At 47.8% G+C, this 12,211-nt stretch overlaps 1 protein-coding gene across 3 annotated transcripts in view; it reads left to right on the top strand.

Moving 5' to 3' along the window:
- TNNT3 (troponin T3, fast skeletal type) overlaps positions 1-12,211 on the top strand; it is a 30,636-nt gene that overhangs the window by 884 nt on the left and 17,541 nt on the right. The window contains exon 2 of one of the 3 annotated variants that reach the window (XM_083838547.1): positions 5,472-5,508. In XM_083838547.1, the coding sequence (XP_083694673.1) occupies positions 5,472-5,508 (37 nt within the window). Of the gene's footprint in view, positions 1-5,471; positions 5,509-7,815; positions 7,899-12,211 lie in introns of those variants that run through there. The other 2 variants (XM_083838546.1, XM_083838548.1) reach the window with 2 other exon arrangements.

Raw genomic sequence — 12,211 nt, 5'->3', positions numbered from 1 at the left:
GCAATTGAGTCCCACTACCCCACTGCAGCGAGAAACACTTTCTGCTGGAAAATACCAAGCAGTTCAGAAACAAAGGGAGGAGGCAGAGGGATGGAAGAAATATGCCTTTTATATAAATATATATAATATGAATTATATGTGTTGGGCTTGCAGCAGCTCCTGCTAGGAAAGCACAGCCATCTGGGGCTTGGTGCATGGAACCCGTGCCCCTCGCCCGATCGCTGCCCCTGCCGGCTCCCACTGCTTTCTTCCTCCCCACTTTCCATAGGGCTCTTGCCATCTCCCCTCCCTTGTATGGCCGCAGAGCCTGGCTCAGGAGGGGCCGGCCGGTGGGTGGGTAATTTCCAGGGCTGGTCCCAGGGCGCGAGGCAGCCCGTTCCCCCTCCGGGCGGGCGCATTCTCAGCTGCTAAGATGCTTCTTGGGGCGTGAGGTCTCCGCGCCTCCAGCCAAGGACAGAAGTGTTTGAGGTCGAAGGGGGCGAGCTGACAACGTGCCCAACATCGTGGCGGCCCCTGGCTATTTGGGGTTGATGAGGAAGAGGGTATTTGCCCCACCAGCCAAGAGGGCATGCAATAAAACTGCCACATCCCTGCCCTTGTTGGAAAGGGAAGTGAGCGTGCGTGGCTTTATTTCATGTCTGGATAGAATCAGGACTTGAGGATCTTCAGCAAATAAAATCAGAAATGAAAGAGTTTGGGGTTTTCAGCTTGAATTAAATGCGGAAAATAACCTTTGCCTTCACCTGAAGGGTGGGAGGAGGCAGGAAGCTTGGGCTGGCAATACCGTGTTTTGATTTCCTCCCGAATGGTGGGCGTTATTAACTAATTGATTTTATTACATCCTTAAACCTCAGTCAAGACCAGACGCCCTTTTTTTTCTGGCACTGTACAAACAAAAGCCAGTTATTGCCTCAAGGTGCTAACAGCCTTAATCTCAGGCTGCGTTTGCTGTGTGTAATGCAATTTCCACCGAAGGGCAATCCTGAGCCAGCTGGAGACTTTCCATTGCCTTCAGTGAACAAAAATAAATAAATAAATAAATTGCTCTTAGTGGATTGCTTTCTTCAGCACCTCTTGGAGGCAAAAATGGTTTTGTTTTATTTGCTTCTTTGATGACAGGATTAGCTATGTGGCCAGTGCAGGAATCGAGGAGCCGTTTTTGCTCTCGGGTGGCCTGGGGTCTTTCTGTTGCTAGCTGGTTTTGCCCTTGGCTTCAAGGCACCATCTGGCTTATTATTGACTCACTTTATCCAGGGCTCTGAAAGCTCCTCTGGGCTGGGGTCGCTGGGTGTCAGAGATTTTGGCATTCTTGCCCAGCTCCTCCAGCAGGCGGGCAGATTCCTTGCAAAACCCCCCTCGCTTTCACCACGCTCGGATTAACAAATATGGAAGGGCGCAGGGGAGCAGCCAACGTGACAACCCTCGGCAAGATGTCCTTAGAGCTAAATTGGAGGCTGGATGAGCTCATTCCAATAGCTGTTAATGGCAAGCCTGATTGCCAAGGCTCCTGTTGGCTTCAGCTGCCCTGCAAAGAGCAGCACGCCCTGCGTTATGTGCCCGCCCCGCACCAGGCAGGCACTGGGCTCTGCGTGCTCGTGGAGGGCTCTCAGGCTATTTTCTTCTCCAGCACGGAGCAGCATTACTCTTCCTGTCCGGGGTGTGTGTGTGTGTGTGAAATCAAGAGTTTAGCCCTGAGCCCTTTAAAAGTCCTCTTGTTTTGGCTTTACCTTGGGAAAGATGAAATCTGGCTTTACAAATTAAGGGCAGAAACCACACGAGGGTTTGGCCACTGCCCCCAGTCTCACAGATTGCGGGTTTTGGAAGGAGGCAGTAGCTGGGCATCTGGAATCTTCCCTTTGTGGGCTTCTGACAGGACAAGCTCTGCTGTCCCACTGCATAAAACAACATGCTGTCAAGCTTTAGTGCTATTAGCTTGAGCAGTTTTTGGAGGCTGGGATGAGGTGGCAAAGCACTCGTACTGCTAGCCACGAGCAGACAGCGAGTGGAAGCCTTCATACTGAGGATTTGATGATCTAGCTAAAGATGAGGGGAGAGAGACGAGAGGTGTTACATCCAAACAAGCAGCAGAAAAGTCTTTTGCAAAGCCTTCTGCTGCTCACAAACAGGAATCCTCCCTTTCCTCCTGCACGGGGAGGTGTGGGCGATCACAGGTACCCACTTAAAGGCAGCCCCAGACTAAGCGACCACAGGACCCAGACCTCGTGTGTCCTAGCAGGAGATCGACCTCCTGTTTGTAACGTGGTCATTGCTGGCAGAACTCCCCGGGCAATGCTGAGTTACAGAAAAAGGATAAATGAGGAGACTAAAAGCACAGCCTGTTTAGAACGTGGGTTTTTAAAACCTTGCTGGTGCTGACGCGTGGTGTCCAGGGTCACTGCTGGGGAATGGAGAGGATCCCTTATAGGGCAGAGCTGGAGCCTCTGGGATTACTGCCTTCCTCTGAAATAGAAAGCCTCTGAGCTGCAGTTGTTCCTTTTGAACCTAAATCGGTCCACCTGCTCCTTCAAGACATCTCTCATATATCAGCTGAGTAATGAAGTCCTGAAAGTCACGCTTTGGGTTTCCCAGCCAGGAGGAGCCTGGCTTTCTAATTTAAGACCTGCTGCTGGTTTGGAGGAAGTTTGGGGGGCCCTTCCCCACCTCTTCCCCCTGCTCTTGGAGCAGACAAGGCTTTTAGGAGAGCCTTAGCTCTGCGTCGCTGCCATCTCTGGACCTGTTCGAGCCCAGAAACGCAAGCCAAAAAAGTGCCGCGGAGGCATTTATCTCTGCCACGCGCTGCGAGGATGTGTTGTAATAAATACAACTGGTTGTATTGATGTGAATTGCCTCACTATGCATTTGGCCAGTTTTCATCCTGAATTAATCAGCAGACTATTGTTCATTTATTAATCAGCTGTGTAAGCCAGACGCTATTACTTAAGGTACTCAGTGACAGTTTCTGCGTGCTGACAAGTAAATAGTTATCTCTGGGTATATCTGCAGGGATTTTATTTTATTTTATTTAGCTCTGACATGCTTTGGAGCTGGCATCTTCCCACTTGTAGTAGCATAAAAGAAGGAAACATTTCTCTAGGGAACTTGCTTTGGCAGGATTTTGGTCCCGATGATCTCCTGAGGTCCCTTCCAACCCCTACGATTCTGAGATTTCCCTTGTCTTGCTGGAGTGATGGAAATGTCAGCAGGGTGGGAGAGGACACCCTGGCCTCTGCCCGTCTCCCTGAGCTTTGGGGCTTTGGTAACCCAAAGCCAGGTCCAGGCTTCACCCCCTGGGGTCATCTGCGCTAAGCGGCTGAGTTGACGGGGCATGCCTTGCCAGCTGATCTTTTCCTTTTTCCACCTCTCCTTCTCATCTGACCTGGCTGGCAGGGGGCAGCGCTGCTCCGAAAATGGCAGTGTTGGTGGGGGATTGGCTGCTGTGCGGGGAAGCAGGTGCCTGCCTTTTTTTGTCTTCAAATGTCAACCCATCTGCTCCTGCCTTGGCATTTTTTTAGGAGGCTCTCTCACTAATAACACTTTTTTCTTTTTTTCTTTTTCTTCCTCTTCTTCTTTTCATCTTTTGTCTAGAAACTCGCTGCCAACATGTCTGATACCGAGGAAGTGTAAGTAGAGGGAGCCGCCCGCACGTTCATCTGTTCGCTGGGCTCCACGCGGCGCCCGAGGGCATCCCCGTGGGGCTGAGCGGATGGGGACCACCTCCTGCACAGCCCCAAGCCCCCCAGGGCACTGCAGAAGGGCCTTTGGGTGCCACGGGGCCCATCGAAGTTCATCCGACTAGGGAAGTCCTCCTGACACCTCGACCCAGCTCGGCTTGTCCTCGGTAGTCATGGTGCCACATGTGGTAGGGGCTGAATAAAACACGGTGGAGTGGAGGAGACAATTTCTTCCCTTTTTAACAAATCCAGAGAAATGTGGCCAAACTCTTTTGGCACTTATACACCAGGAGGTACAGAGGGAGATTTAGGGCAGTCACAGGATCAGAGGCATTAAGGACAGACCTGCAGAGGTCGTTTACCCTCCTCTCCTGCTATGAGGAGGAGGCTAAATGATGTTTTGTCCAGTTAACCCTTACACAAAACAAAACAAAAAATCCAAAGTTGAGATTCAGCACATTTTTGGCCAATCTCAAAATAACACGTCCCTTGCTCAGTCTCTTTTCGCTGTGCCTTGCCCTGCTCTGCAGCCTGCGCCTGCTCCGGGGCTTGGGTTTTGTGCGAGGTGGCGGCAGAGCAGGAGAGGCTGGCAAGGAGGGCTGAGGAACAGGAACTGAGCATAAAGTTAAAGGTGTTACAGCCATGGGATAAATGCCTCTAGGGGTCAGGGAGCCTGCAGCATGGCTGGGCATCCTCACAGGCTTGCCCTCTGCACCAGGGCTGGAGTCCAGCTTCACCAGCCCTGCACAGTGCTGGCTTCTAGGTATCACGGGGTGGTAGGATTATTTCTGGCTGAGGTTCCATTTGCAACCAGGAACATCATTAAAAATAAAAGTTAAATATCCAAAGCAGCTACTTTACTAATCTAAAAACCAGATGACTCTTCCAAGAGCAGGGAGGAAAGAAGAAACAACACAGATTTTAAACAAAATTGCATTGGGTTACTTCAGTATAGTCTGGCCATAATACAGAGTGGAAGAAATATTTATTTAGTCTCAATAACTTTTTTTCCTCTCTCGCAGGGAGCAAGGAGAGGGTAAGTCTGAAATCTGTCTCTAATTGCTTCCACGCCAGTCTGCAGCATTCACTGGCCATGTGCATCTTCTCCTGTCTGCCTGTTGTTGGTCTGCTAACAAAATCTGCTGGCACAGTTAGCCTTGTCTGATGGATAAATAGGTGTCAGTGCACCTACCTCCTTGTGTGTCTGCCTGTCTGCCTACCTGTCACCGGCTTCTGGTATCTGTACGCTATTTGTAGCACCGGGGCTGTCTCTGTGCTGTGGGCAGCCTTTGGGATTTCAGCCCAAAACTGATGTCCTGTTTGCAGGGGACGCTGCCGGTTTTTGTAGGGGCACTGCCATCTGCTGGCAATTTATATTGAAGGTTTCATATACATAATTTCTGTTTTTAAACATAAAAACACAATGCCTACAAGCAATGTATGTAGAAACGAACATATTTTTTCTTTGTTGTTCTTCCTTATGCTCATTTGCCACCTTTCTTTCTAATGTGCTTGTATGCCTGAGCCCCTGTTGCCCAAGAAAATATCCAATATAATATAGTCTTCCTCCCCTTTTATACCTCTTTATTTTTTTCTCTAAGTCATGTGGTTTGCTATTTTTCTTGCTGATTTGGAAGTGGCTGCTCTGAGGGCATCTTGCCCCAAGTCCATGTGAGTGTAAAGGGCTCTGTCGTGGGTGATGTCCTACTGATGTGCCACCCGTCGCAGGCTGTGTGCTGGGCGCTGAGGCTGGTGGTTGATTTGTCTGCCTTTTTTTTCCTCCCCTCTATATCAATGCAGAGGAATACGAAGAAGAAGGTAACAAAACACTTGGAACGTAGTTTATCTTTCCTGGATTCTTGGTCCTGCCTTTCCCTTGTCTGTATTTGACCCTTCTCTTTGGTGCTTGCCGCTAAAGGTGATCTGAAACACTTGATTGATCACCAGTCGAAACAAGAAAACCAGCCAAACTGGGACCACAACCTGCAGAGACTTCACGTTACAGTGAAGCACGGGATTTGTAGGAGCCACAGGGGCTGGTTATAAAGCTGGGAGCTGAAATTTGCAATTGGAGAGTGGGTTGTCTAGCACCAGACAGGGTGCTGAGAGGGTTGGAGAAGGGGAGGCAGGGGACCGGCTGGCAAAGATGAAGTTTTTTTAGCATGCCTTTAGCTGGCAAGCGGTGATTTGACAAGCTGCTGGAGACACAGAGGAGATTTTTGGAAAGATGGAGGATGAAAAGCCCTTCATACCCCTCAGTTTTTTCACCTGAGTTGCTTCAGAGCAGGGAGGGGAAGGATTTGGAGCTGTACCAGTGTCTTTGCTGGGCACCTTTGACATGTTCATGCAAGCGTAGCTCTCACTTGTCGTCCTTTGTTTTCCCAAGGTATCTGGAACTGAAGTGAGGGCCAAGCTCTGGGGTACATCCACAGGAGCTTTGCTTTCTCCCAGGATCTGACCTTAGTGTCTGAGAGACCTTCTAAAGGGCCAGGAAATGAAGCCTTGCTGGGGGGGAGGGATGTTTGCCCACTGAAGGTGTGAGACCAGCTCTGATGTTTCCCCTGTGCAGAAATGTCCCACCTGACCATTTCATATGCAGCAGCAGCTTTTTATTTGCCATGGGTTCCCCCAAATTGCTGCAACCAATTCCCATCATTGGTAATGGGAACAGAGGTGAGAATGTGGGCTTGCTCAGAGTAGTTTCAGCCCTAAGACACACCAGTGTCTCGTGTCTCTGATTCTCCCAGTATTGCTGCCAGGGGCATCGAGGACTCAAAAAAAGCCAAATACATTGCAGAGGTGCCTCCAGGTCTGTAGTGGCCACCTGCCTGGAGGGGCAGAGCCGGGGAGGTGAAGGTGCTGCTCATGCTCCATCCTTCTTCACATCTTGTCAAACATCCAAAGAGCGAGCAAAGGGCGTCATTCCTACAGACAAACCTTCCTAAAAGGAGAAGTGTTTCTTCTTGCCCCTCTCCTTCCTTCTCTGACTGTCTCCTTTTGGGTTTCAAGGATGATATGAAATTAAAAGGCAGGTGGCTATTTTGCTTTTTTTTTTTTTTAAAAAAAAATAAAATCTGCATGCCCATGTCCTCTGAGTTGTGTCTTCTCATTGCTCTCCACTTTTGCTTGACCTCTGTGTTATCTTCCAAAGCCACCCATCTCCTTTCATATAACTTCTCTCCATCACTTTCTAACAAATTCTCCAGGCCTTAGCTCACTCGATTACCACTTTCTAACAGTTTTCTGTTTTCATTTTCCTGTTTGCTGCTGCTTCTTGTTCCATGACACTTGCCCCCTGAAGCTCAGGAAGAAGGTATGTGACATGGCTTCTGCTTTCTTTCTCTGGGTGCAGAGGAAGAATGTGGGTGAAGAAATCCAGAGCAAACAGTTCACACTTGGTGGCCAGAACTCGGTCCTGAGCCGCAGACATCAATGCAATGACAGCCATTGATGTCACTTATTGAGCTGGTAGGAAATTGGACCCTTTTTTGGGTAGAAGATCCATATATAACTACACATCTATAGCATGCATATACATGTGTGAGTTTATATATCTGTATGGAAACAAACATATGATTGTTTGGGCTTACCTTTTCCACTGAACTGTGACTTTCTTGTCACAAAGGTGTTAAATCCCCTCCTTTCACTCCCTAAACTTAGATTTTAAAAAAAGGGATGTGGGGATAGACCCTGCAAAGTTGATATCCATCTCTTGGCGTTCAGGAATGAATTTCTGTGACATTTCAAAATCTGATGACTGTTGGCCAAAATTTTTACCCATTCAAGAAACACAGATTTAAAAAAAAAAATAGAATGGAGCAATTTTATTTTTGATTAAAATGTCATCAAAAGACAGCTTTAGGAAATTTCAACCAGCTCTAATAAAGAATGAAGTAGTGGATGACTTTTTAATGTGGTTTTCATTTGTGGTCATATTCTCATATTTCAGTAACATTTATAACCCCATAATATGCCCATAAAAATGTTATTTTTATTTCTCTCTCATCCTGTAATTCCATCATTGTGTATTTCTACCCATAACGGCCTGGGAGCTTGGGAAACCTCAAGAATGTTTAAATAAGATATTTCTTGTTTTAATTTTCTTCTCCCCTTCCCTTCGCTGCCTGCCGTTTCCCACCCACAGAAGAGGTCCAAGAGGAAGGTAGGTGAAAACACTTCTCAGCCCCGCTCTTTCCTGCAGCAGGGCTCAGAGCTGATGCTCGCCTCGTTTTGCAAGGAGGTAGAAGAAAACAAGAGGCAAGAGACGGATGCTGTGGCAAAGGATTCCTCACCTGACAACATTTGATTCCCTAAACTGCTGGTTTAGCAGGGTGTCTGCAGAAGTTTGGGGATTCCATCGCGGGTGCCCCATACCTACCTGTATCCATGCGGTTTTGGGGAGGCAGCAGCATGGGAAATGAGGGCACCAGCCCCTCCTGCGGGCCACAGCAGGCTCCCAGGCTGATTTTGAGCCCTGGGTGTTTGTAATGCCCGCTGTGGGGGTCTGGCTATAAAGGTTTATATCCCATGTCCACTGGTTTCTCCTGCATAGCTTGGTAGATAATAATCAGATGGATTTTAAAACCAAAATCCATCTGGGGTAAGGTATGCTTGTAGCCATGTTGCACAGTACATATGTGATAATATGTAATATTATATATAGTATACTGTATATATTATGAGTTATGGACTATAATATATAATATTATATATAATATAAATAATAACACTGCAGAATGCAGGTGTTATTAATCATACCTATGCAGAGGCTGGCAAGCAACCCCAGCTGGCTCCCCGCATTGCGCACGGTATTTGCAGGGCACAAGAGGGGCTGGAACAGAAACCCACCCATTGCACGTGAGAGGTTTGGGCCTTGGTGCTCCGAGTATGAGGAGCCAAAGGGTGTGTCGGTTCCCTTCACATTTGCAAAGTTTTCTGCTATGGGCATATTTGAAACCCCAGTAATCCTGTTTATAGTGGGGGTAGCAGCTGGCAGGTTTTTTGCAGAACACAGGTCCAGAAGGATTTACATTTCTTCTGTCTGTTCGTGCTTTGGTTGCCTGTCTCCATTTCATCTCTGTTTCCCTATTTCATCCCCCCCGTGTTTTTTAGACTCCCCTGTTGTGTTCACACACCCTTTAGTCTAACACTTCTCGTTTTCCATCTCATTGCTCTTGCTCCCTGCCGCATCCCAGCTGCCGAAGTTCACGAAGCAGGTACGTGCTGTGACCTTCCTGAATCCTCCCCATCCTCCCCTTAGCACTGGGAGGAATTCGAGGGTGGTGCAAGAGAAGCAAGACGTGGTTACGTGGCGTTGCCTTTGCTTTCCACATTTCCTCCATAACCTCCTCCTTTGTAGGCTAACGCATTCCTGCCTGACCAAACCTGACTGCCTGAATGCCCACTTTAAGTTGCAAATCTGCTCTGGTCCGTGTCTCCGGAAGCCAGATGCTGGACCTTCAGTTTTTCCCCCATCTGTGCTTTGGAGGAGCTGTCTGCTGCCGTAGCAAGCTCCCTTTCCGACCAGAGCAGGCAAAGCTCCGGGCACAAGGTCCTGGACATTGGCGTGGGTGCTGCGCTGCTGGCACCCCAGGCTCTGCCCTCTCACTCCGTGCACAGTCTGCCATAAAGCCAATCTGCATGATGGCAGAAGGCTGTTACCATGAAACTGAACTCAGAGGAAAAGTCCAGCCTGTACCTGAGCACCCAAGCAATATGTTTTTGTCCATTCATTTCACACAGTGCAGTTATTTTCCGCTCACCTACATCTCAAATTCCTGCTCCTCCTGGCCATTAGTGCATCCCTTACTGGGATTAAACTTTTCTCTCTGGCCTGATAGAGTTTTCAACCTGTGCAATATCAGCCTACGTATTAACGTGTCTCTCCCAATGTTCCTTTGCATCCTGTCCTGTGGCACCTCCCACCTAAAGAAGCTCATGAGGAAGGTATGTGAGATGACCCCTGAATCCCCATTGTTCAGAGTAAGCTCTGCTGTGGCCACGAGGTCATAAGGTAGTAAAAGAAGCAGGAGTTAAAGCCAGGCACCTCAGTGTGGAATTGCACTTGCCGCTGTGTTGGTTTTTGTACTCTCTTCCTTCATGTTCTGTTCTGATGTTTGATGTCCTGGTGATGCTACATGGCAATTGCTGCATGAAAAATTAAAAAGAAACTTCTGTAAAGTAGTTTACAGAAGGGAAATGTAAACCTCTTGCAAGGATTGAAAAGCCTCTGCTTTGAGATGGGTTGGGTCTGGCTGTAAGGCTTGTCCTGGTCCTCCATTTGGGGAGGGTCGGGCCTCCGGGCAACCTGCAGGTGTGCCCCGCTGGGTGTGCTGTTCTTACAGCAGCCTCCCCATGTGCCCACGGCTAAGGTTAAGGCCTGCTGTGTAAAGCAACAGGTGATGATTCTGTGTTTTAGCTTTGCAAATGGTTAAAGACGGCTTTCTTCATGTTCGTGCAACGGCGTTTCTAGGCTGCTGTGTCATGGTGGCAAGTGCAGCCATGTGCCACCAGGAGGGTGCTGGCCTCAGGCTGTAAATCTGCTCCAAGCCTGGGCAGGCAGCAGCCCTGTGAGGGTGCACGCTTCATCCAAAACGGCAGCAGTGTGAGTTTAAGACAAATGCCACTGATATGGCCACTTAAATCAGTTTTATGTTCTTAATACCTCAAACTATCTGCACCCTCCCTTTCAGTAGTGCTTTCTGTATCTGTGTTCATTTTATTTCCCTGCAATATATCCTCAGACTTTCCCTCCCCGCTATTTGGTACGAGTGCAAGGTTGTTCTGATGTCTCTAACGCTCTTGTCTTCCTTTGCATTTTGCTCTGTGACTCTTCCCACCCGCCAAAGCTCATGAGGAAGGTATGTGCCGTCATTTGCAAATCCCCCTAGCTCTGTCCAGAGCGGTAATGTGCGCAGGAGTCCTGGCGGTGGCCGAAGAGGAGAGGATGTGAAAGCATCCTCTGGGCACTTGCTGAGAGCTGCTTCGCTTGGTGATGGGCTGCATCAGTTCCCACTGCTGCTCTCGATGCGGCTCCAGTTGGCCTTCCCTGCTGCATGCAGCACTTTTATTTCCCCCCGTGCTCTGATTTTCCCGGCCAGGCTGTCCGTACGGGTACCGGTTGGTATGGGGATAATGCTCCCCAAAGTATCTCCTCCCTGCTGGCCCCAGTGCCACATCTGTCGTCCTCCCACCCCGTCACTGCATGGATACAACACCCAGTTTTGCAGAAGTGTGTGCTGACCTGGAGGTGTTTTTTTTTTTTTTTTTTTTTTTCTGGTTTAATGTGCATTATGCAAATATGGGGATAGCAGGGTTGCAGTTCTGCTTGATTTTACAATGTGCATTAAATCCCAGATCTGGCAAGGCGGTCTGTGCGATTAGCAAAACAATACAACATGCTTACCTGAGCATCCTCCCACCACCCAAAAACACCTTACCTTTAAACTACCCTCCCAGCCCTTCCTTGCATGCCCAGCTAGGCTGTGACCCCATGCTCGGTCCCACGGATCGGGGAGCAGAAATGTGCTCGTGCTCTCCTTCCCATCCCCATGCGTGCTCCACGCACCAGGGTGGAAATCCTGGCTGCTGGGGAAATCAACGCCTGCTCCCCCGAGCCTGCTGGTTTCTGCAGTGGCTGGGATTTCTATGCACATGAATAAGGACAGGTTGCCTAGGCCCTTTTCACACGTTCAAACCTGTGGACCTGATTTAAACACAAGTTATTCTTTATGTCCGCTGATGGTAGTGGTTTATAACATGAGTATACGTCATTCTCCTGCATTTCTCATCTCCCAGCACCCTCTCTCCTTCCTTTCCATGATTTTGATTGACATCCATTTTCCCCTCGACTTCTCTTTTAATCTTATTAATGTTTTTTTATCCCTTTAACCCCTCCACCCTAGCTAAAAAAAAGTGCATTTTTTGGTTTGTTTTTTAATGATCCTCTCTTTCTTGCTCTAATTCTATTATCTTTCTTTGCATCTCCTTCCCTGCTACTTCCCTCTTAAAGAAGTCCATGAACCAGGTATGTGACTTCTGAATTCCTCTGCGTCAATCTGAAGGGTTATTGTGTGCTGGAAATACAGTTGTTTGGCAATTTCACAGTTGGGTTTTATTCTCAATTGGGACTAAGTGGAAAATTTGCAAACAAAAACCAAAACATTAAAAACAAACAAACAAACAAACAAACAAACAAAAAGAAAATGAAAGCCTTCTTTGGCAGATATTGAAATTTATTTTTATTTGGGTGAAACTAAACATTTTGATCCAACATTTTAGATTTTTTTTTTCTTTCCTCTTGGGAAGAGTTCCAACTTTTGAAATGAAAATTCATTTGGAAATAGTTCTGAAGCATTGGCTTTATGGATAACGTGGACTATATATAGTGCAACACAAGAACAAGAATTTGGAATGAGAGATTGTCACAAGGCAAAAAAAATGAGATAATTTTGCTTCAGAATGTTAATATCAATGCAAGCTTTGGTTGTGAAACTGTTTCAAATTTTTTTATTTTTTTTTTTACCCAAAATCTTAGCTGA

The sequence above is a fragment of the Anser anser genome, assembly GCF_964211835.1.
Source record: "Anser anser genome assembly, chromosome: 5".
Lineage (NCBI taxonomy): Eukaryota > Metazoa > Chordata > Aves > Anseriformes > Anatidae > Anser > Anser anser.
Note: the sequence above shows the minus strand (reverse complement) of the source record. Positions and strands in the feature narration are given on the sequence as shown.